The sequence below is a fragment of the Boeremia exigua genome (genome assembly GCF_020726555.1).
Source record: "Boeremia exigua strain MPI-SDFR-AT-0100 chromosome Unknown C7974scaffold_2, whole genome shotgun sequence".
Taxonomy (NCBI): Eukaryota; Fungi; Ascomycota; class Dothideomycetes; order Pleosporales; family Didymellaceae; genus Boeremia; species Boeremia exigua.
Window position 1 is genome coordinate 1254841 of NW_025763519.1, and position 23219 is coordinate 1278059.

The window sequence follows — 23219 nt, forward strand, 5'->3', positions numbered from 1 at the left end:
CTACGGGATACCACAACAATTCACCACGACTTCACACAACCTACCTTCTCGAGGCAGATATAGCGCGAACAGTGTGACGGCGATCCACATCTGCAATATCTGCTTCAAACCTTTACACAAAGAGCATGTCCCAGCCCACTTTTCAGGAACGAATAGTTGTCAACATGTATTTGGGTCAAGATATCTGAGATGGCGGCCCTTGTGGGACGCAATAGGTTCCGTTGGCAACGCTGAACAAGAAATAATGTCTGGCTCTCAAGTCCTGCAAGAGTTTTCATGAAAGGAACGTGTATCGGGTATTCAGGCACAGCACGAAGCCGGGAATGACGTGCTTTCAACTGATGGGCTCTACACTACGATACCCGCAACGTCTGTCTGAGAGATCCAACGTGACGCACGTTTCCCTGCGTCCGCCTCATCGGCCAAGACAGCTAGCTAAAAAATATGCATCAAAGATGACACGTCCCTCCGACCAATATAATGTGGTATCATTGGGTCTTACAATCCAACAGCAAAGACCGCATGCGGCACGATGATGAAGTCGGTAGGGTGAAGAAACATGAGCTGACCTGGATCGCCGCAAAACATAACCGATTGGTTGCCGTAATACGTGTAACTGATAGGTGACCTATCATTCTGTTAAAACCATGTTTCCCTGTGACGGAACACACTCACTCTTAGAAGGTACACTGCACGCTCAGTATTCCCCCAATAGCACTTACGTCTTCGATTTGCACAGTCACACTACCAGGTACATTCATCTCCATGCCTTCACAGTGCTGATGCTCATCGATTCGGCTGTCCGGACCACAATCGTACGCTTCGAAAGCAGGCTGGCCTAATTGACCAGTAGAGCCGGATATACTAAAGTCCCATGCCCGGCAGGTCTTTGTCCAGCAGATCCCATTGAAGTTATGAATAGCCCAAGAGTAAGGTGGTATTTCGTTAGAAGAGAGAGCAGTACACCCAGCGGCGGATAGAAGCCCAATTGTGACGACCTTCGATAGCATGGTGATGATGTGGCTTGATGAAGCAGTAGGATTTGATGACCAGATCAGCATACAGTACAGTACAAGAAGTCCAGTCTGTGGTGTTCTGTTCGAAGGATCCTGTCTCAATGTATACGCTTTGTTCGGGACAAAATATATGAAGCGGCATGCTGCAGACTACGACGTAACAACAGAATCTGTTAGATTTTCAGGTTGTTCGTCTCTTTGTCCACAGGGCTAGCTGTGACATTGGCCTTCCGATGGAGCATGTGCCTGATCGACGATGCGAAGATTGAATGAGCATATAAAACTGCAACACATCTGTAATCGGGTAACGCTATGATGACTTCGGATTACATTCTGGCTCTGTGCTTGTGAGACGACGCGTCGTTCAAGACTCTTCGAGCGGCGGTCGCATCACACCAGACATGTGTGTTCTGGGTGACAATGCGCTCATTGGCGCCTGTGGTCATCTTGTGTTTGATCGATCATGTAGAAGAACTGCTAGTCCTCGATTTGTCACACATGCTCAAGTCTGCGATCATCCGACTTTCTCTTGCTTACTGGCGAGCCTGTAAAGACCTGACTATCGGTCTGAGCTCTTACTATCGGCGGCCGCCTCATGCCACTCGGCAAGTCAAAAGGGCTTGCATGGAGACTCGATCCAAATGTTCCAACCTGCTTGATCCCGGGTGTGGCGACTAAATTGGTCGTTTCGTTATTTGATAATGGGTGTGCGAGTGGGTCGTTGAGAAAAAGAGTGAGGAATTGCTCGACCAGGTCACGCATTCGATCAGGCTGAGTGTGCAACGGTTTCTCAGTCATGTGTTTTCTCTGGTACATGGTCAGTAAAGAACAACAGGGAACGTCAGTGGTAGTACACACCAAAGCCAAAGCAGCTCCTCTATAAGTCTGATGATAGATCAGCTTGAATTCCTCGTCTTTTGCAGCATCCTCTGCGGTTAACTCGTTGATTACACCCTGCGACTCCCCTATTCCAGGCGCCAGAGAAGCTCGACGAGACCTGGTTTTCTTCCGCTGTTGTAGCCCATGCATGCGCATCGCCGCCATGACGACCTTTGTGAGCGCCTCTTTGTTCCTTGACTCTGTAGTAGGTTCTTGATCCTGCAAAGAAACTGTGTCAACTCTTGACAGGTTCGAGCGCCTTCCGTGTACCTCTGCTGCTTCCTTTCGACTGACAGGCCTGGTGTCCGAGCTGATGCTGGGTGATCGAGAAAGTTGGCGATACGCTGGTCGAGGGAGCGTACCATGTGCAGATGAAGGTCGAGAGTCTGGAAGTGCCGATGCTTTAGTTTCAAGCGACATGGAGGTGCGGTGAGTATATGGTCGCTGCAAGTCCATGGTTCGAGCAGCAGCAGCCGCCACACTTTCTCCACCCTTGCTTTTAGCCTTTCTCTTTGCAATTGTTGCTTCTTCAAACAAATCCCGCTTACGTTTGGGCGATTTCGGTATCGTGCGGAAGCCATGTAAAGGATGCAGATACTGGGCAACGATTTCCCCAGTCTGATGGACGGTGCTCACTATCGGCGAAGCAGGCGAAGCCGCCGAGGCTGCAGTGTGATGTATGAGGTCAGACGACAGTGGCAGCGCATGCACACGTAGCTCGTGTAAGAGCCCGGGCTGAGCGTTGGGGGCGTCTTGTGACGAGATTGGACCTTCGACTGTAGACGCAGCGGCAATTGTTCCATAAAAGAGAATCTCCGTGACTCTCGATTGCGGCGCACCATTTCTCTGACCCTCAACTTGTACTAGGATACCGATCGGCGATTGTGCTCTTGCCAGTGTCCACCATTCATGAGCGCCATCGTCAGGTGCCGCCGTGGGAGACGCGGGTTGGCTCAGCAATCGTGCCTCAAACCATGCCTCTGATACTGCACTGCTTGTCCAAACATCATAACTGGGCCCTAAAGCGAGATACAACGGTATCTTTGCGGTATCAACGGTGGAGAGGAAACGAAGCGACGTCGCGGTTATCGCAATGGCGGTATTGTCATTGGGGGTTGAAAAGCCAATATCTACGAGCTGTCAGTACAATGTAAGTCTTTATTCACCTATAGTTACCTTTGACATAATCACCGTCTGGGAGGAGTATGTCTCCATTCCAGACATCAATCATGGTTGTGTGGTGTATTCGAGTGACAATGCTTCCAATGACGCGCCGTTTCGCGCTAGCCAACCGCGACCACTAATTCCTCCTCCTCCAACAGTCCAACGTTACCCATTCCCCCCGACTTGTAGTGCCCTGATATTCTTGAACTGTGTATACTTAAGTCTATAGTTACAACCAGACCAGCGACTCAGACGGCGCAAGGCTGTATGATTACAAAAGCATATCTACACATCAAATGACAGACCATGCGAATAAACACTCAGAAGCCTGCAGCATGCCCTGGTGCCCTGGATGAGCTCCTGACGGCTGTATGAATATGATTTCTATACCACCATACGATGCGATGAGGCGAAGGTAATCATGCGGTCAATTATCGTACTACACTATGCTATTAAATCACCCCAGTCAACTACAGTTTCGCCCTCACTGGCACAGGGTTTTTGGCAAGTCTCTCAACATCTGCCCTTGCAAACGACGGCCCGTCGTAGATATCGCGCTCCACAGCCCGAGTGTTGATGTGTTGCATGCCCAACTGATCCACCCTCTCGACACCAAGGAGGCGCATACATGTCTCTGTCTCTGCTTTCAGGACTGCATCTTGTTAGTTTAGTAATTCACAATGTCAGAATTGTGACTTACTCTCGAGAACCCTTGCAACCCCCTCCTTACCTCCAGCGCCCAGGCCGAACAGCGCCGCCCGACCAACACCCACGCCTCGCGCGCCCAAGCACAACGCCTTTACAACGTCTGTACCTCGCTTGATGCCACCGTCAACCCAGACTTCAATGCGATCGAATACTTCAGGGCAGTATTTCCTTATCTCAAGCAGTGTGTGAACCGCAGGCGGTGCAGTATCAAGCGCCCGGCCGCCGTGATTCGACAAGATGATAGCCTTGACTTGTGGCGCGTAACATGATGCCAGGTAAGCATCTTCGTGTGTCTGAATGCCTTTGAGGACTATTGGCTTGTTTGTATGTTTCGCAAGCCAAGGAAGTGTGGAGCGCCATGTGAGGTCTGCTGCGGTGCCCCAGAAAAGACTCTGACCTACACCTGCAAGCTTTGGTGTCTTTGCCTCAGTCGACGTCTTACTGACACTTTGGTCTTCTTGTACGGCTGCGCGAACCGACAGATTCGACCCTACGTTCTTGCTGCGCTCGTCGTGCTCGCGCTTACCGGGCACCGGCGCGTCTAGTGTCAAGCAAATGAACTTGATGGGATCGAGCTTGTTCATGCGTGCTAAGATTGCCTCACTCTTCGCCCGCTCGTTCTGTACGTATAGTTGCCAGCCAAAGACTTGCCCAGGTGTCGCGTCCGCGATGATCTGTTCAGGTGTCATGGAGGCATTCTGAGAGATAAGCTGCATAGCGCCGAACTTCTCGCATGCATGAGCAATGCCCCACTCGCCGTCCTGATGTGCAAGACGTGCCATAGCCGCGGGAGATACATATATTGGCAGCTTGACGTTGTGTCCAAGGAAGGATGTTGATGTGTCGCAGGATGTGCAGTCGACGAAAGTGCGTGGACGGAGGAGAATTTGGCGGTAAACGGCACCGTTGAAGGCTTTGGACGTGAGATCGTCTGAGGCTGAGTAGTAGTACGCCCAGCCCTTGTAAGGGATGTTCTTCGTTGCTACCTCTTCAATTTCGTCGATGTTAAGTATGCTTTCCAAGTCCACAGGCCCTTCCTCCTTGGCTTCTCCCGCCTCTATGGGCGTTTGTTCTTCCTTGGGCCTAGAATCAGGATTGATCTTGCCGAGCTTGTCTTCAGGCTTGAGATTCTCCTCCAGCATGCCTGGCGGGTGGATCGGGTCATACTCTTCTGTTGCGTCGCTGCCAGCGAGCTGAAGAATGACTTTGCTGCCGCCAGGATGTTCGGGAATGAAGCGAGTTACGTCGTACACATCGCCGTAAAGGACAACCCAACAGCTCTCCGCTGTGTTGTGCTTCGCAACTATTGCGCTGTCAGTTCGCAATTGAATTATTCCGAGAACGCGGTGACTGACCCTCAGCAAAATCGAATATCTTAGCCATCTCGTGGAGCTCTTGATATGTAGTGCAGGAAGTAACAAAACCGGAGAAGGCTCAGAAGAAAGCACCAAGACGTCTATGAGTGTTACAACAACCTCTTCGACTCTTCGAGGGGAGAAGGAAAGCAACGCAAAAAGAGCTCAAGAGCCGAGAAGCAGACGCCGACACCTTGTACTTTCGGCAACCTCGCCCCCGCAAATCGCAGCTCACATGAGTCGTGGCGGCGCGAAACTTCGGGGTAGCTGTCACCTAAGCAAGGCAAGGCGGGCCGCATTTCTCGATGCAGAGATGGGTTCGGAAGTCAGCCGGAAGTTGCGGACTATGATTGGTGCGAAATCCTTCGTGAGTGGGGGTTGCGGCCGACATGACTGGTATTAGGTATTGAGCAAAGTACACATGAACATGCGCCCATGTTGTTGAGTCTCAAAATCGAACTGAACCTGTGTGAACATATAGAGAAGATAGGGATTGATTGATGATACATACGCGTCGACGAGGAGAAGTGGAAAAACCCGACACCCGCGTCGGCAATTGATTGCAATGCCCATACAGCTAGCTCGAGCAAGGTCTCTTACAAAGTGTGTATTGCTTATAAGTCGAAAAAAGTGTTTGCATCCACAATTGGTAGTCTTCCAGGCGAGCTCAGACATGTTTCACTCTTGAATTCTAGGTGAAGTCGTACACGACCAGCGCTTGGCCTCCTTCTTTCTTCTCCTTCAGCACAAGCACGTTGTGCTCATCAAATCCTACCCAGCCCCGGTTCACACTAGAGTCGTCGAACTTTTGATCCAGCGCAAATTTTAGCCCAGAAGTACTTTCAACACCCTCATCATGGCTGTCTTGTAGTTTGCCCGTAGCTCTCGATGGCTGCACTCTAACACTCAGCTTTCCATCTCGAAACCGTCGTCGGTTTGCGAAAGAGGCTGTGCCGCCTTCTAGATCCCAGACGCGCAATTCGTCGCCAAATCTGCTGACGGAAACGGCCTTGCCACGCATCCCTACATGCGCACCCGAGATAGCGGACGTGTGGCCCCAGAGGCGATTACCCGAGCTTATGGACAGCGTAGAGTCGGTGGACTTCACAAGATAGAGGGAAAGAGTGTTGTCCGGATGGGCGACAAGGAGATATGGATGGGAATATGACATTGACGTCGGTTTGGAATTCCTCGGCGGGCTTAATAGCGATGGCTCACGCGAAGTGCCAGGGGAAGAAGAACGACTAGACAGCGACGAGGAAGATCGGTAAGTTGAGAGTGTAAATGAATGCTCGTCGGCTGCAGTGGCCAGCCGCGACCCGAGTAGTTCGCCCTTGTGAGAGAGGTTTAGCTCTTGAACACCAACTGTCCATCCGGAGAGGTATGTGGGTAACGAGTATGCGATCGCTGCGGTCATACTTGTTGCTGTCGTGCGTAAGGACAAAGAGACTGGGGGCCACGCTGTGTGAGACCGTAATGAGTAGAGAAGTCGCGGAGGCTCAAGTACGATGGCGGTGTCTTGCACTTCAGCAAAGGCATAAAGAGACAAAAGGTGATCCTCTGTCATAGTAAGAAGATATGGCCATGACATTGCCAGCGCTGACACCATTCCATTCGACGAAGGTGGGTGGGTAAACAGAATGCTGAAGGTCTTACGGTCCCGGCATAATGCGAAGATCGAAAATGACCCGTCTTCAAAGCTCAGTACGACTGTTTCGTTCCTGCCATCTCCAAGTCCAGAGTTCGAATCGATCGCCATAGACACAGGTTGCAACAAGGTTTCGGATGCAGGCACGCCGAGTGAAATAGAGGCAAGCAGCTCACGCTCACCCTTTAGACTCCATGCCCTCAGACCACTCATCGAATCTGCTGCAAAGATAGTACCGTTGGACATCATGACTAGCAGTGGTGGCTCTGGTGGCTGCTCAGACACAACGATCTCACTGACAGCACATTTCCCTTGCGACCAATTGTGGCGCAAGCGGTACTGTTGTTTCCATTTCGTGTTGGCGCCCTGCTTTACCAATGCTCCGTCACCTAGCCATTTTGATAACCGTGACGAGTAGTGTAGTCGATCGTGACTCTTGGGGCCGGGTATGCGGGATGCGCGTGGGCGTACGAATGTGTGGTAATAGGCTGCTTTCCAAAGCTCGGAATCGACCGTGAGGCGACTGTATTTCTTCGATATCCTATCGCTATTAAAGTCTGAGCCAAGTGGTTGTTGTATGTACTCACCTACCTCTGAGAAGTCAAGAGAGACGACACAGGCAAGAACATTAAGATGCGTATCAGCAACTCGTCGCTCAGCCTTGACAGCCTGTCAATATTTGAAACGCGCCGTACCTTTGCTGGGCGCTCAGCTCCATTCTCTTCCTCACGCGACCGCTTCATGGCCGGGCCGTCCTATGTGCTCTGAAAGGCTGAGGCGAATTAGGCCTCGGAGCAAGTAAGTGGAGCATATCTTATCGTCATCCGTCTGGACCGTGCGCGGGCTTGCACGTGGCTGCGCGCTCACGTTAGCGCGTTTCTAGGCGTTGACGCCAGGCAGCAGACATCGTTAGCAAATTAACGGAGTGGAAACATTCTCTCATCCAGCCTTTGTCTCTGATCATGAAGTTTTGATGAGGATGTCAGATTTCACGTCCTGGGTTGAAAAGAACAAGAGCCTGTGGGCGCGCGTTTACGATGAGGTTATCGCGCCAGACTTCGAGAAAGAGTGGAAGATTCGTACGCGCACAACCTACACCACACGCGTTATGTTAAGCTCACGATGCGTTAGGAGAAGAGGGCCATCAACAAGAACTAAAAAGAAGTAAGTATGTCGTGTACCTATGTGTATTTGGCTAAGCATTACTCAAGGAGATGAGAACCAGCAACTTTTGTTCAATCACATCAGCGAACAGACTATCAAGAATACACAGGTTATTGAGGAAAATCAACGACTAGAGGTTGAACTTCAGCAAAGAGTTAAAGATGCAGTACCACTGACGAACCCCAATGATGCAGCTACTGCATCAATGGACGCGTCCAAGGAGGAGCACCGCCATTTAACCGAGAAGTACGATGAATTGAACAAGAAATATCAGGACCTCTCCCAGAAAGTCAAATATCTTGAGAGGAAGAACACTACTGTGATGCAAAAAAACAGAGAGATGAAGGACAGCGTACGCGCATGGCAGCAATATGCTGATCGCCAGAAGCCGCATCCGAAGCCTAAAGGCACATCCAGAGCTGAGAAAGGGCCATCCAAACTTTCGGTCATTCTTCAGAACGAAGAAGAAGTTCCACCGCACATGCCTTCAAGTCCGACATCTGTCAACAGCAAATCAACGCCACTCCAGCGTGTTGACCAAAGCTGCATATCTCCTACTCCCGCTACAAATATCGAGACTGGCGACGACACAATACTATCTGAGGGGTATCAGTCGGCGGATCATGCAGCCACCCCCAAGGGACCTGTAGCTATGAACTTCGATGAGCTCGAGGGTGTTTCACACAACGACATCTCTTTCAACACAAGACTGGATAGGTCGCGCAGATATGAGGTCGAAACCAACGGAATGCCGAGCTCAAGCCAAACCACAGTTGATGAAGCGCCTGATCAGCTCAATCGAAGAAGCCAAGCTGTGCATGTGGACGACGAAGATGATCTGCTCCAAGTCGTATCAGAGCGTTCGCTGAAGCGGAAAAGGGTTCAGCAACCTAGAATCGGGCTACATGCAGGACGATCTTCAGACGGCACGCCTGCAAAGCCCCATCGGGTGAAAGACGAACCATTGAGCAGCCCACCACGGTCTGTGTATACACTTTTACGCACGGAGACGATTGACCTCGACGATCCCGCAGCAAATAAGCTTGAGGCAGCCTTGCCTTCACAAAGGACTACAATAATGTACTCGAATGCTAGCGGCACAATTCGTAATCAGCGATCTAGCAGCGCCCCGTTCTCGCAGGCTACAAACCAACAAGTCTTACAAAGAGAACACAGAGCGGGTCTCCGATCGTTCGGAGAACAAGATAAGCTTCAGATCGCTGCAGCAGACATGTGGACTCCCAGTGAGCCCCCGGATCAATGCGCCAACGAACAGGTCCTTCAACCCCTCGATCCCAATATTGTCGTACAGATGCCAGAGGTCACATCAAACAAGCGGTCGAAGCAAGCCACAGCCCGACGTTCTGAGCATGGAATACTCGCAGAATCCGGCGAGCTGCCTCCGCCAATGGACGAGAACGAGCTGAGACTACCCCCTAGCGCTGCTCGAGCGCGCCTGCAAAAGTTGCGGGCTGCGAAGGATACCCAGACACCCAAACGCCGCTTGCAGTGCCAAAATACATCAGGCTCACACCCTGTGAAGCAGGAGCAGGTACCTTACTCTCCCATCGCTACGTCTCGGACAGAACAGTCACCTTCTGGCTTGGATGGGTCTCGACGGCTTGCAGCAATGGCCTTGGCATGCCAGCAAGAAGATACGACGCTCGAGAGTCGACCAACTTGGAGCATGCACACTCCTGACAAGCGTTCTATGAAGCACAAGCACAAACTATCACCGCCTCGCAAGCAGGCACGTCTTCGCGAGAAGCCGGTAAAGGAACTCAGAGTTCATGATTTCAAGCCAAACCCGGCTTACAACCAGGGCTACAGCTACGCATTTTCCGAGACAGTCCGCAAACGCGGTGATCGCATGTGCCTCCCTGGCTGCACTAACCCTCGGTGCTGTGGCTCCCACTTCCGCCACCTAGCTGAAGCACTAGATTCACTGTCTGCATCACAGGAAGAGGAATTATTAGAAGACTATCTTGGCGACGCATACACCACAGTCATCTCAACGCAGATGTCATCAGATGAACGTGCTGAGCTGGTCTTGCAGGCGCGCACAAAGAAAATGGCCAATGACAACGGTAAACACCGTGAAGCTTACGAACGACGCCAAACGCCGCCAGGCTTCTGGCGTGTCGATTTTCCAACTACACAAGAGCAAGAGGACGACAGAGGAAGGGCGAAGGAGCAAGAGGTCAGGATCGTGCAGGAGCGTTGGCTCGAGGCGCAGAAGAAGGGTGGGAGATGGATTTTCAGAGACGACTAATACCAAACAACAAGTTGTCTGGAATTACAATGACGTCAAGTGACCAAGTGCAAATATTGCCTGCTAATGGTACGGCGCTGTTGAGTGAACAAAATGTCCTCCCTGAACACTTCTTCCGCGCCACTAAGTATCGCCACTTCCTTCACCGATCGTTTACGCTTTCTGTGTCTGATTGCGCACCACGCAATCTCTGAACTGATACGCTCGGACTTCTGCCGCCATTGCAACCGGCCGCGCCGGTTTTCTGATGCCATGTCCAGCTAAGCACCAGGCGGCATCATATCGCAAGAAGCTCACATGACCAAGCCCATCTCACCGATACCTGTCCTCAGCCCGTACGACCCGAGATCGCAATGACTGCACCACCGCCGTCTCCATTTGCCGATCAGCCGTTCAATCTCGCTGCCGAGAGTACCGAGTCCGCGATCGAGGAGTGGCTGAAGGTGCGCAAGGTGTCCGATACTGCAAGGGTGGCTATTCCCACCATGTCTTGATCCTGCAGCTCATTGACCACGTTGGCAGCAAACCAATCTCGCGATAAAGCCCTGGCACTACGCCCGCGTCGGCGGCATTCCAATTACCACTCTCATTCGCCGCCTGTGGACGAGCACAAGAGACGGCATTCGCACGAACCGATACCAACTTCCCGCGCGTTTCTACTCGATTCTATGGCTTACATTGTTCGCATCCTCTCTAGGATTGATTGCTGTGGGTGTCCCCGAAGGTTTAGAAGCGGCTATGGACAGTCAGAAGAATGGACTGCGAGGGGACTACGTGGGCCCTGCATGTGGCGCACTTCCGCGAAGTCGATTCTATCGTATCATGGCAAGGCAACTCGTCAATAGCCTTCCACTACTGGTCACCTTGACCATCTTCTTCTTCCCAGCTGTGGTGAGGCCCTAGAACATCGACCCGTATAATGAGTACACCTGCAGGTAGACAGCGGGGGCACAAGGGTTAGTAGCAAGAATGATGCAGATTAATCACCGGTTCACGTTGCGAGACGTTTGTCTGATACATGCTGCCTCTCGTCTCAACCACTACCAACCCTTAATAGGCGTGCTTGTCTATGGTCAGTCTAGGTTGTTGCGAAAGACGTCAGACATGCAGCCTCAGCCCTACGCCAAGCGCGCTCACAGATAGATCACGTTGTACAGAAACAAGGCGGTTCGTGATGCAACTCCGAGTGAGAATGTGGGGGAGTGGTGTGTCACATGCCACCATCATGTGTCTTGTCTGCTGATTCCTCTGCTTGCTTAGGCAGTGCGCAAGGGTGTCATCTGTGCAATACAACCGGGCGGCTCAGTGCAGCGTGGGGAAGAGACTATGGGCAGCAGTGTTTGAGATAAGAAGGCTCCATTTCAAGGTCTGCATGGCGCACAGCAGCTGCAGATGAGTCTGAAGCGTTGCGCATGGCCAGCCGCGGGGATGGCGCACGGCACCGCTGCCCGTGACGAGGCGCAAAGCGTGCGGGATGGGTTACGGCCAGAGAGGAAACAAGGCGAAGGTGACCAGAAACAGGGCTTGCCAGAGGCTGGTGAAGGAGCACACCACGATGTGCGGAGGTTGCTCGAGCGGCAGCGGCAGGGAGCAGTTGCATGGCGTGGCGCAGGCGTCTGATTCGTTGCATTTTAGCGCGGTCCCTCTCGGCATTTTGGTGTGAACTCATAAGTAAGACCTCCCGTGACCCAGCGTCGTTCATGTGACTTCCACCCCCGAAGCACCTCTCGCCATACAATCGAAGGTCGCACCCAGCAGAACTCGTCCATTGCTGTACGGCAGCCTTCTGCGTCCTGCGAAACGCGTGCATCGAAATCCGGGCCTTTTTCGTCGTCTTCGAGGTTCATGTTGAAGCCTAATACGCCTGATCCGTCCTGACCTTCCAAGCCTCACGTGTATCCGCGCGGGCACGAACATCAAGATCGCTCTGGTAAGTCCCACATATCTGCACGTCGGCCGCAACGCGTCGTCTGGACGGCGCCGCGCTGCGAACCACCACGGGTGCTCGGGATGGCCTGCGATGCGCCTGTGCTGTGCGCGCGCTGTGCCTGCGATGCGCGCGACGGATGCGCGACCCTGGGCCGTGGCTGCCCCCGCCGCTCGTCGCTGGGCGTGTTGTTGCTCCGCGTCCCGCACTGGTCGGCGCGCGCGTCAACGGCAACGAAACGACGCACGACGGGCTTGTGCACTGCGCGACACCCGCACATTCGCACGATACGACGGTCCGCTTCGAGAGTGACAGCGTGGTCCCACAGCGACAGGCAATCAGTGCGCCGCGTCGCCTGCGCTGCTGGACGCCGCGTCGCACCGCTTTACATACTCACCTGCCTGCGCCCGTGCTAACTCTGGCGCTCTGCAGGACTCTCCGCGCGCCTCTGCAGCCGTTGCAGCCCGCGACTGCCAGCCAGCTGCCGCATAGTGCCGTGTCGCTTGTCGCCCGCGCCTCTGCTGCCCATCACTCCCCCGGCCTGCACCCCCCGGCCTGCACCCCCTGCCGCCTCGCACGCTCCAGCAGCTCTCGACCGCGTCTTCTGCACTGCCGGCGCGGATCATGGCAGACATTGCTGGCTACCACACTGACGCCAAACTGGGCCAGGACCTCCACTCCAACAAACGCAAACGCGACACGCGCGACCAGGGCATGAATCGCTCCGCGCCCAACATGGTCAACGCCGACCTGACCGACCAGGATACTGCCTTCCATCTCGCTGCCCATAACGCAGGCGCTAACGACGACCTGCAGCAGTTCGACATGTCGAGTCACAATGGCGGCGGCAACACGTCGAGTGTGGGCGACACTGCGGCCGCAGCTTTGGCTTACCATCAGATGACTGTGCCCCAGGCGACAGAACTCCAGTTCCAGACACAGGCCACCGGCAGCGATAATTCTTTCAACCTCGGTGACCACCAGCAGCAGACCAGCATGCAGGACTTCAGCCTCGAAGCTCTGAAGGCTGCAACGCAAACGGGTCGTCCTGGCCAGCCCGCTAACAGCGACTCGCCACCCCAGAGTGCCTCGCACAAGCCTGTTGTCGGCTCTGATGAATGGCACAAAGTAAGGAGGGACAACCACAAAGAAGGTAATTGCAGCCAGGGACTACCGTTCGTTCCACCCAACTAACAGCATCCAGTCGAACGTCGCCGGCGTGAGACGATCAACGAAGGCATCAACGAGCTTGCAAAGATCGTTCCTGGCTGCGAGAAGAACAAGGGCTCCATCCTACAGCGCGCGGTGCAGTTTATAACGCAGCTCAAGGAGAACGAGCAGCAGAATATTGAAAAGTGGACATTAGAAAAGCTCTTGACGGAACAGGCCATCACCGAGCTCAGCGCCAGCTGCGACAAGTTCAAGGCTGAATGTCAACGCGCGTGGGACGAAGCCCAGATCTACAAGCGTGCTTGTGAGAATGCGGGCATCGTGCCAGACGAGATCAAGGAGCGAGAAAACAATGGCGAGGCTACTGGTCCAAGCTGACTCTGAATGCGGGTTGTTTCAAGTAATTTCACGTGCAGATTGAGTGGTTAGTATCGAGGCTTGTTGCTCACACGTCATGTTCGGCGAGGTCTGTTTTCCGGTTCTGCTTTTATTGCTGGTCGTTGGCTATCAGTAGACGAAGGTCTTTCTCTTTCCCGCCTGCCACGGCTGTTGGTTGCTTCATTTCCGGCGTTCTTCGACATCAGCAACACTCATTACGAGATGTGGGCCACGTCCAGTGGAGGTAGCATCAGGCGGTCATTTGCGAAGCAGTTGCACGCGTCTCGCGGCGGTAGAGGGTATGGCGGTGTTTTTTCCCGTTGCATAGCTGCCGTGACGAAGTATTAGGATGGTGGCTATGACAATTACGCTGGCTCACTACCAGTTAGTACCGTGTTCGAGCCCTTGTGCACGCGGTGTTCTTTGCTCGTGGCATAGCTGTCGTGATGCTGGTGACGCAGTGACGCAGCATTGTGATGCTCCATGGCCTCGGACGGCGGGGGCATCGTCTCCACACGCGGCCAGCACCGTGCCCGGACATGGCACGCCACGATCGCATTGGCCTCCTGGCCTTGTCGCGTTCAGACGGCTGACAGTCAAGACGCGGGCGTAGGAAGGACTGACGACCGACCATGAACAGGTGAAGTACGCGCCTGCTGTGGTGGGCACGCTTAGACCCGCAAGACTCCCGCGGCCAACACACCAACACCGCAAGACCCCGCGCGCGACCATGGCGGACCAGCACGACGTGCAGGAGGCGCCCGTTGTGCCTGCGGGCGTCGACGAGGGCGACCTGCTCGACATTGACAACAGCGAGCCCGTCCAGCCTGCAGAGCCCGCCGCGCCTGCAGAGCCCGTCATCGAGGCCGAGCCCGCCGACCTGCATGCGCCCGTCGACGCCGCCGCGCAGCTCGTCGACGGGCGCGACGCTGGCCGCGCCGGCCTGCCTGCCCTGCCCCTCCGTCCGGGGCTCGCGCGAGGCAACTCGGTGCCCACGCAGCCGCCGCTACACCTACCGCCGCCCGCGCCGCCGCAACAGCCGCCGCCCCAGACGCCGGGCAGCGCGCTCTCGCTCAGCCAGCTGCACCAGCTGGTCAGCCAGGGCGGCCTGCCGCGCGCCGAGGCGACGCCGTATGCTTTTGTGTACGACGATGCATCAAGCCTGGCCGAGCAGCTCGAGGAGTGGTTCACGTACGCCGTGGAGGAGCAGGCCATGCTGCTGAAGGCGCAGGCCAGCTTTGCCCTCGCCTGGACCAGCTTCAACCGCCGCAGCGACGCCTCGTACACGGACGGCAGTCTCGACTGGACCCGCGCGGCCGACGCCCAGCACACGGCCTTTGTCCGCCATCTCCTGCACGAAATCCGCGAGGAGGAGCCGACGGAGCGCCTGAAGAGGCTCGAGGCGCTGGTCTATGTGCTGCTCGGGTGCTGGCATGAGACTGCCGGCCTTGCCACAGCGCCTGACGAGCAGCCTGATGAGCAGCCTGATGAGCAGCCTGATGAGCAGCATGACGAGCAACCTGACGGCGAAGAGAGAACGCCCGGCACCGCTTACGAGCGCTCGGGGCAGCAGCTCGAGCTGATACTGCGCAACGTCAGATTGCTGACCGCATGCGACGGCGTCCAAACAGTCGTAGACGTCCTGCGCACCTCCAGCATGCGCGCTTGCGGCGTCATATCCGAGGACGAACAGCACGAGGGCAAAGAGGCCGAACGCCGTGAGCTATGGTGCGCTATGACTGCTGTCTACGTCGTATTGGAAGTTGCGCGGTATCGAGAAGTCACCGACAACGATCTGAGCCTCAGAGGCGTCGTCCTTGACCTCAAGGAACCAGGCTTGCTCATGTTGCTCATCGACGTCATCTCGAAGCTACGATGGGACGAGTCGATCCACCTTCCGCTCAGCAAGGTCACGCTTCTCTTGTGGAAAGCATTGCTCGTCTGTTTTGGCGGTCTCTCTGAAGCCGACAAGGCTAAGGATTCCTTCAGGGACAAGAATCTCGATGCTGAAGATGCTCGCGGACAGCCAATCATCACAGCATCGCCTCTTGACTACCATCTTTTCCGACAAGAGATTAGCTCCAAGTACCCCGCGTACAACCCACCCGCACCGCTGTTCCCTCTGGAGCCAGAGAACAACTCTATCCTTCCCCCTTTGAGGAATCATCCGAACAAAGTGGCAGGCAATCATGTCTTCGGCTCTGGGCTTGGGGATACAAATGGGAACAACACCTCAATCCTTCATCAACCCGTACATATTGCGACTCCTGCACCCTCGCCTCCACCTTCACCAGCTGGACCGGGCGGAAAGGGCGGTAAGAAACAAAATTACCAAACAAACCAGATGTTTCCCTTCCTGTATCCACCACTTGATGAGTCCAGTAACAACCTGGGTGGCAAAGGCTCCACTGATCTCCAAGATATGCTTGTTGGACGCAAGTGGGAGGGGTCTGACATTCCAGCATCCATCTTAGAAGCGGCCGAGCTATTCGCTACGCGTATGAAGGCCACACGCGCAATGAAGCAGCTCTGGGAAGAACGTGTGGCGTTCATGAAGTACGAGCGGGGCTGGTCTGGCCCTGACGATAACCCCGATGTTGAAGAGCTGTCACTCGAGCCCAGGGAAGGTTCACCAGAGAAAAAGAAGCATGTCGCTGGGAGTATCGAGGAGAGAATGGGTCTTGTCGAAGACTTCTACCGCAACGCACTCTCAAGTCTGCAGTCTCTGGTCATAGTTCTGATCAAGGCGATCTTAGCACACGTCACTGCCCTCGTGACACAGTCGAGTGGAGCAAATGGATTGCAGAGTGGCTTTCAGTACAACGACAATGTCAACGGAATGTCAGCGCAGAGGCCTGAGACTAATGGTATGAATGGCCACAGCAATACACCTGCGACGAACGAGGAACTGGACGCTATGCGAACTCAGGAAGTCTTGGATCAGGCTGTTACCGGCACACTTATGCTGATCCTCAAATGGTTCAAGGTGTCACACATCTTGAAGTTTGAATACATCACTCAGCTACTGGTCGACTCCAGCTACATTCCCTTAATTCTGAAATTATTGCAACTGCAAGAGATTGAAAAGATTGTTAACTTCAAGAGCGAGCAGGAAGAGCTGAAGTAGGTTCCATTGATGTTTTCCCCTCTACCACTCGCTGACAATGCTAGTTTTTTCAACTTTTGTCGCGCTCACTCTCGCAACATAGTTGACGAAAGGGCTAACGACAACACTGGGGACAAGTCAGACAGGGAATCAGACTCCGATGAAGCAGCTCCTCCACCCATCCGCCTCACCCGCAACGAATCAATCGATTCGGGTGTTGGATCCATGTCTCATCCTTCTGTACTCCAACCTCCCGAGGTCGACGAACTCGGCTTCCCCACCAATGAGCTACCTTCCGAACCCATCACCACCTTTTCCTGGCGCGCGTTCTTTACCTCGATAAACTACATGCGCATCATGCAGAAGATTTGCAAGAACAAGGCCCATCGAAACCTCATGCTTGTATCCTACAAATCCTCGCAGTTCCTTCGCAAGAGCTTGAAAGTTCCGCAGCCACAGTTGCGGTTGTACACTCTCAAGCTCTTCAAGAACCAGGTGCCCTACTGTGGCCGCAAGTGGCGCCAGTCCAATATGCGAGTCATCACCGCTGTGTATCTGCATTGCCGCCCAGAGCTTAGGGACGACTGGCTGGCAGGCAGCGATGTGGATGCCGAGGTTGACGAGAGTGTGCCGCTGGAGCAAGCACTGCGCAGCCTGACGCACTGGTTCAATCTCAAACGCTATCCCGAGAGTCTCGGAGCGAAGCCTGGTGTGTTGGGCGAAGAAATGGATTTCTTCCGCAACGAGCTCGAGAAGATGGACTGGGGCGAGCAGGAGCAGGGCGACGAGGGTTTTGACCTTGGCTGGGAGGGCCAGAGTGAGGGTTGGTGAGCGAGTGTCTTGTGCACACCGTACCCGTGCCCGTGCCCGACTCCCCCCCTGCCCCTGCACTGTCAAGGCCGGGTCTCGCGTTGACTGATCCACAGATGAGGCCGACCGTACCCGCTTCCTCGCGGGTCCCAAGCTCAAGGTACGGCGCAGGAGGGAGCCGAGCAAAGGTGGGCGAGTGCTCAAGGCCTCTACGCGAATCACATTCGTGAGGAGCAGGCGCAAGACCTGGCTGAGTGCAAGCCGCTATTCGCGACGTCCTGAGAAGACTGATATTCACGACTTTCTGGAACATCTCATCATTGCATCCCGGTACAGAGGCGGACGCAGCGCAGCAGATGGCGAGGACTCGGACAGCGAGGACTCGGATGATGAAGCTGGACGGGACGATGCGGACACCAGAACGTCTTTTAGGTTGTTCAAGTAGAAAAGGAAGCTGCTGGAAGTTGTGGATACAGAAGTATCGTGGCTTGATACTGTCTGATAGCATCACCAAGGACGACAATTCAAATACACCCGTCCGGCTTTGCATCGTGACTACGTCTTTATATGTATGTTCCCAGATATTGTGAAAACAGCGGGATGAGTACACTGGTCGTCCTTTGCCACTACTAATGTCTCTTTGACGCACCAACTGACCAAGCATCACGCCGCTCTACAACTCTTCCAAGTCCTCATCAAACTCATCAAGAACAGGAAAGTCGCCGGCCTCGCAACGCTCAGGCCTGACAAACACCCCACAATTGCTGCCGCACTCAAAGTATCGCTTACCCTTAACGGAACCATCGTTCTTGCCTGTCGGCTCGTCAAGTGTGACACCGACCCAGGCTCCTATGCCAGGGATCTCTGGAACAAGGCCAGTGTAGCTCACAGTGCCCCTTCGCGCATCAGACTCGGGGAGCAGGCGCACGCGGCCGCCGACAGTGAGACCTGGGAACGGGTTAGCTGCAGGCTTCAAGGCTGAGTACAGGGGCGGTTGTGGGTACGCCAGGCGAGGCAGGTTGTGATGCAGAGTGACATGCCCGATTGAGAGACCAGGCGTTCAAGTAAGCGCTGCGGGGGAATAGACAGCCGTGGGTCGTTCGCATGAGAGCGACGGGCCGCGGATACGGTATCCACACCGATTACGCGTCGATACCACTTGGTTGAAGAGTTCATGAGGCGGTTGCGCAGACGGGGAAGCGGGTAACAGTAGGTTCAGGTCCAACTTAATGTCCTGAGAGTCTGATTGCGAAGTCCGGGGTCGGCTGGGGCTGTTTCTCGTCATCGGGCTTGCGGAAATGAGGCGGCTTGTTGATGCGTCTCTGGTGGTTGCATGGTCGGAGCTCGTATGCGCCGCCACATTCACATTTATTGACGAGAATGCCGCATCTATCACACTGCAGATGATATTCCCGTTTGAGGTTTGAGATCTGGCGCCAAAGTGGTGAGGACGCGCAGTAGTGATTGCAAAGACGAGTAATGTTGGCGAGTCCAGGAACAGGCGTTGCTGACGTCGGCGATTGGTCCCGGGAAGATGGATGACACACAGCGATCTGGAAATGGAAGGCCGTGCTGGCTGATCTTCATTTCATATGCGAATCTCGGAGTAATTGGTGAATCCAGGAAGCAACACAGAGATAGTCAATCCGCTTCCTTTACTGTTCCGCCAATATATGCGTAGGAGGTGGACGTGTGCAGAGCTGGAGACAAAATGCCGCCCTCGAATAGCAAATAGCCCCACGAGAGTTGTATCTCCTTCGGGCCAAGGAACGTCGCTCTCAATAGGTTATGTCTCAGGGAGATTGGAAACGAGTTATCGTTTGACCTCCTGCATTGGATTGTGGCGGGATATGCGGAGAGTGTCATCCATACGCTTACACATGCAGCTGTCTTCTTCGAGCCTCATCTGAAGCATGGCACTTCTGGAGCTTGATCACGGCGCCAAAGGGATTGCGACTCCCAATACATCTTGACGTGTGTGATGCTTACTTACTCGCGCAGTTGAACGTGGTGGCAGTCGCAATTGAAGGAGGAGAGGATCCTGTCTTGTAGAAGGAGAAAATGAAGCTTACCTCTTTCCTCGATCTCGCGTTCAGAAGCAAGAACCTTCTGCTGCTCTATGCTAGGTGCCTCTGGATCAAATCGGCCGAGCTTCTGAGCTTTCTTCCAAGCAAGAACACTATCAGTTCGAGATTCGTACTCTGCCGTAGGCATCACATATTTGTCGACAGCCGATAGATCTGAGAAATCTGTTCGGGCCGCGGGCGGGCGTGTGTCGACGACCTATGAGTGGATTGTTAGTACAGAACCACGATGACAAACAAGCGATTTGCCGAAAGGGTATTGAGGAACCACGCAGGGTCAGCCTCGACGTGAATGAGGCGATGTCTCAACAGCAAATAGCACAGGACGAAAAAGCAATGCTAAACGCAGAATGATCAACGCCAGCGTGGAACCAACACCATTCGATGTCTGCAAACAGTGCCCCACGCTTTAGCAGATTCGATAAACAATGACTTCAGAGGCAATCGTACACTCGAGGCTGACAAGTGGTCCTGCGGGGCTTCCTTGCCATGCAGACCAAAGTCATGTTGGCATCAACCTCAGAATGCAGTCGCGTCAGCGAATGATAGTCAACCCGAAGGCTTCACTAGCATTACAAGGAACGTCCGCGCGACTAAAAGAAGACATGTGACATGTGGCGGCTGGGGAGAGGCCAGCCGTTGAGCAGCGTGGAGACTGCCGAGCTGATGCTGTTGAGGCAGAGCGAACTGGACACACTCACAATTATCTCGGCATAGGGCTGCAGAGGAAACTCCGCCAGCCGCGTCTGCTCTTCATCTAATGCCGTGATTGGCACAACATCCTGAGACCCGACTCGAAGAGACAGCTGCTGACTGCTGGCAGGCACTCCGGTGATAGGCTCTAGTCGGCTCTTTAGATGAGTGATACTCCACGATGGTGAGATGCGGCGTTCGGAGGATGAGTTGGGCGAGCTGATTAGCAGCGGCACGTCCGCCGCGCTCTGGAGTGACATATCGGTCGCGGGAGGCCAGGGACAAACTAGTGGGGTAGGCCGAAGTCAGGTCACGAAGTGGTTGGCGTGGAGGTGTAAGTGCAGTAGCTGTTGCGCCAGTAGCGGTAGAAATCTCAAATGGCAGGCGCGGCTAGGGCGCCAGCGCAGCACCTGCTGTCACCAAGTGGGCGAACACGACTGAACCCACAAGTCCGCAAACATAGCATGACGAGAATCTATGAGCTCACCATATCGAGACGCATCTGCAGAAGCGTCCCCGGCATAATTAACTCGCAAAATACATCAGCCGCGTCAACTGAATCGGGAAGACTAAGCGAATGCCAAGACTGTGGTTCGTTTGAATTTTGGTCAATGTTGACTGGAGGCTCAGCAGTGATTATGAAAAAGAATCATCTGGCTAACCCCACGCGCTGCTTTCCAAAGCCTTGGCACTGTCGCGCGACACGTCAATCCGCTGAAACTGCCCACGATGGTGTGTTTCGGCCTTGACGCCTAACGACCGTGTGTTAGGCCATCAACGGCTCGAGCTCTCATCCAATGCTAGCTCGAAACCATCCGCTCGTCAGCCAAGTCTGGTGCTACTGATGCTACCGGCATTGCAGCTAACTGCATGCTCCCCCTCCTTCGACCCACTGGGCGGTGGTAATGGGCCGCCAACGTCCGGTGTGTGTGGTGAACCTGAATCGAATACAAGCGCTCGACACCAGGCTCTGCTCTACTCTGCGGTGTTTGGCGGATGATGGGCCAATCACAAGAAAGCTTCACCGCTTCGTCGAGTGAGGAGTCGTGTGAGTCCAAAATACCTGTTCAATGTACTGCGGCAGGGTGCATTTGCTTCACACCCAGCAGGATGAACCATTCGGCTAGATGATGGCCAACTGGCAGCACTGATCGTCTGCGTTAGGTCGACCACCCGAAGGAAGCATCCACAGCCAGCCGGTCGCAAAGCGGGAGGGTGACACGCAAGCAGCTGCCCACCAAAAGTGGCTCCTGATTTAGCAATTGATGTTGTCGAGACGCCGCAGCTGTGGCCGGGGTCTGGAAAGCTTCTCGTTGTCATGCCGCTCACAAATTGCAAAACACCTGGTGGGGGGCCTTCATTGTGTCAAGGCGCGCTCCGCCGTCAGCCCTTTTATTGAGACGTGGAGAGCGCACAGAACCACTGTTCGCTCGAACCCGGCTAATGCACCTCGGCCTTTTGGGTCCGACAGCCCTGTCATGGCCGACTTATTCATCAAACGTCGGCTTCTGACAACACTCACCGCCATGTACATCATCACAGATCCCTGGCTGCTTGCATTGTATGATGCAACAATCGGCCAAGCGGCCGTCCGAGCTGTCATGGCGGCGGAGACCGGCCACAGCACTGCTTCAGAGATGGCTCCAAATCGCCTGACAACAGCAGACTCAAGCATAACAACGTGGACTACCTATGCAAGACAGCACAGAGCTGACTGCGCCGCGGTTCGGCTGGAGCATGTCTCACGTGGTGCGGTAGTGCAGGTCGACGAAGCCAGCCTAGCCTCGTAACGGCCTGACCCGGAGCTACACAAAGGCTCCATCGAACACATGTGCAGCATCTTTGGTGCGCCATCGAAAGCTAAATGTTACGGCCATCACTCGGCAGTTCACCGCAGTTCACCGCCTCTCTTGCCCCGAAGTGACGCCAACCGTTGGCAAAGATGGATATTGACACCCACTGTGGAGTGCCTTACCGAGCGTGAACTGCAAATGCAGGCCTGGGCGCGTCTCAAACCCTCTCAAACATGTCAGCATAAACACATCACCGTCTGCATCGCAATGAAGTCAGCGTTCGCGAGGCTAACATACGTTCGCTACCGAGGCCTCTGGCGCCAGATTGCCGGCGGACGAAGGATGCTTGCAGATCTTGTTCGCCGCGCCAGGTCATCGCGCTTCTGCGTTTTCGGACTGACCCTTGACTTGATGTCCGACATCCCTGAACGTGTTCACCGCCAAATTCAGCGCCTGATTCGCTGCCCTTCCTAGTCAATCCGTTCGAGCATGCTTTGGTCGTCGTGAAGACTCCCCTGTTGCTGCCAGCGATGCAAACGCCGCAGCCCCAACTCGGGGCGCGTTGAGGCCTGACGAGAGGAAGGGCTTCGGTCGGGCTCACCCATGTACGGGTAAGTCGAAAATGAGTGACGAGGGGATGATGAACCAGATCTCCAGATGCGTTGTTCGTCGAAGTGGGGGTACGTCACCGCCATTACCCACGCTCGACCGGGAAGATACCTAGGATCTGCTTTTTCGTTACACCTGCGTTTGTCGGCGTGCTCCTCAGATTGTTTCTTTCGAGCCTCGCTAAGTTCCCGGCAGACATGCTTCCTCAGATCAACAGTGCTGCCACTTGGTGGTCTGTGGGTACAAGTGGCGCCGCCAGCACCACTTGAGGTAGCGCGTAGCGCGAAGTAGTCAGTGTCAAGTCAGAAACGTACATCTTGATCCCAAGCCCCCGGATCCCTACCGCTATGGGCAGTGAGGCGGCTCCAAGCCCAAGGGATGCATGACTTCGTATTACACTTGACGCTAACTCCCTCTACTCAAACATCCATGCCCTAGTACTC

At 54.5% G+C, this 23219-nt stretch overlaps 9 protein-coding genes across 9 annotated transcripts; 4 read left to right on the plus strand and 5 right to left on the minus strand.

Annotated features, from left to right (window-relative positions):
• Positions 1-110: 110 nt before the first annotated feature.
• On the minus strand, positions 111-1284 carry C7974DRAFT_102169 (uncharacterized protein). Its single transcript, XM_046134858.1, has 2 exons — positions 723-1284; positions 111-628 (listed from the first exon to the last, which is right to left on the minus strand). Exons 1-2 carry the CDS (start codon positions 1059-1061, stop codon positions 416-418), a joined length of 552 nt encoding a protein of 183 aa, XP_046001421.1. The 5' UTR covers positions 1062-1284; the 3' UTR covers positions 111-415.
• On the minus strand, positions 1285-3156 carry C7974DRAFT_102156 (uncharacterized protein). The gene is made up of 3 exons (XM_046134857.1): positions 3072-3156; positions 1875-3025; positions 1285-1823 (listed from the first exon to the last, which is right to left on the minus strand). The coding sequence occupies exons 1-3, from the start codon at positions 3124-3126 to the stop codon at positions 1509-1511; spliced, it is 1521 nt and encodes a 506-aa protein (XP_046001422.1). The 5' UTR covers positions 3127-3156; the 3' UTR covers positions 1285-1508.
• Positions 3157-3449: 293 nt separating this feature from the next.
• Positions 3450-5478, minus strand: C7974DRAFT_350997 (FMN-dependent dehydrogenase-domain-containing protein). The gene is made up of 3 exons (XM_046139475.1): positions 5123-5478; positions 3760-5070; positions 3450-3711 (listed from the first exon to the last, which is right to left on the minus strand). The coding sequence occupies exons 1-3, from the start codon at positions 5148-5150 to the stop codon at positions 3530-3532; spliced, it is 1521 nt and encodes a 506-aa protein (XP_046001423.1). The 5' UTR covers positions 5151-5478; the 3' UTR covers positions 3450-3529.
• Positions 5479-5587: 109 nt separating this feature from the next.
• Positions 5588-7550, minus strand: C7974DRAFT_385429 (F-box domain-containing protein). Its single transcript, XM_046140949.1, has 2 exons — positions 7362-7550; positions 5588-7311 (listed from the first exon to the last, which is right to left on the minus strand). The coding sequence occupies exons 1-2, from the start codon at positions 7511-7513 to the stop codon at positions 5814-5816; spliced, it is 1650 nt and encodes a 549-aa protein (XP_046001424.1). The 5' UTR covers positions 7514-7550; the 3' UTR covers positions 5588-5813.
• Positions 7551-7749: 199 nt separating this feature from the next.
• C7974DRAFT_430897 (DNA repair protein endonuclease SAE2/CtIP C-terminus-domain-containing protein) lies at positions 7750-10206 on the plus strand (the record flags this gene model as incomplete). The annotated part of the gene is made up of 3 exons (XM_046144738.1): positions 7750-7849; positions 7902-7934; positions 7982-10206. 3 exons carry the CDS (start codon positions 7750-7752, stop codon positions 10204-10206), a joined length of 2358 nt encoding a protein of 785 aa, XP_046001425.1.
• Positions 10207-10559: 353 nt separating this feature from the next.
• C7974DRAFT_408993 (uncharacterized protein) lies at positions 10560-11109 on the plus strand (the record flags this gene model as incomplete). Its single annotated transcript, XM_046143367.1, has 2 exons — positions 10560-10676; positions 10729-11109. The coding sequence occupies 2 exons, from the start codon at positions 10560-10562 to the stop codon at positions 11107-11109; spliced, it is 498 nt and encodes a 165-aa protein (XP_046001426.1).
• A 1183-nt stretch (positions 11110-12292) lies between these two features.
• C7974DRAFT_327712 (uncharacterized protein) lies at positions 12293-14109 on the plus strand. The gene is made up of 2 exons (XM_046139016.1): positions 12293-13286; positions 13338-14109. Exons 1-2 carry the CDS (start codon positions 12758-12760, stop codon positions 13679-13681), a joined length of 873 nt encoding a protein of 290 aa, XP_046001427.1. The 5' UTR covers positions 12293-12757; the 3' UTR covers positions 13682-14109.
• Positions 14110-14417: 308 nt separating this feature from the next.
• Positions 14418-17786, plus strand: C7974DRAFT_446972 (uncharacterized protein; the record flags this gene model as incomplete). The annotated part of the gene is made up of 3 exons (XM_046145616.1): positions 14418-14501; positions 14535-16804; positions 16853-17786. Coding segments are annotated over 3 exons (3120 nt in total), but the record flags the coding sequence as incomplete, so codon positions are not given.
• Positions 17787-18128: 342 nt separating this feature from the next.
• C7974DRAFT_385438 (CAP Gly-rich domain-containing protein) lies at positions 18129-20938 on the minus strand. Its single transcript, XM_046140950.1, has 3 exons — positions 20383-20938; positions 19670-19880; positions 18129-18545 (listed from the first exon to the last, which is right to left on the minus strand). Exons 1-3 carry the CDS (start codon positions 20632-20634, stop codon positions 18271-18273), a joined length of 738 nt encoding a protein of 245 aa, XP_046001429.1. The 5' UTR covers positions 20635-20938; the 3' UTR covers positions 18129-18270.
• Between the last annotated feature and the right edge of the window lie 2281 nt (positions 20939-23219).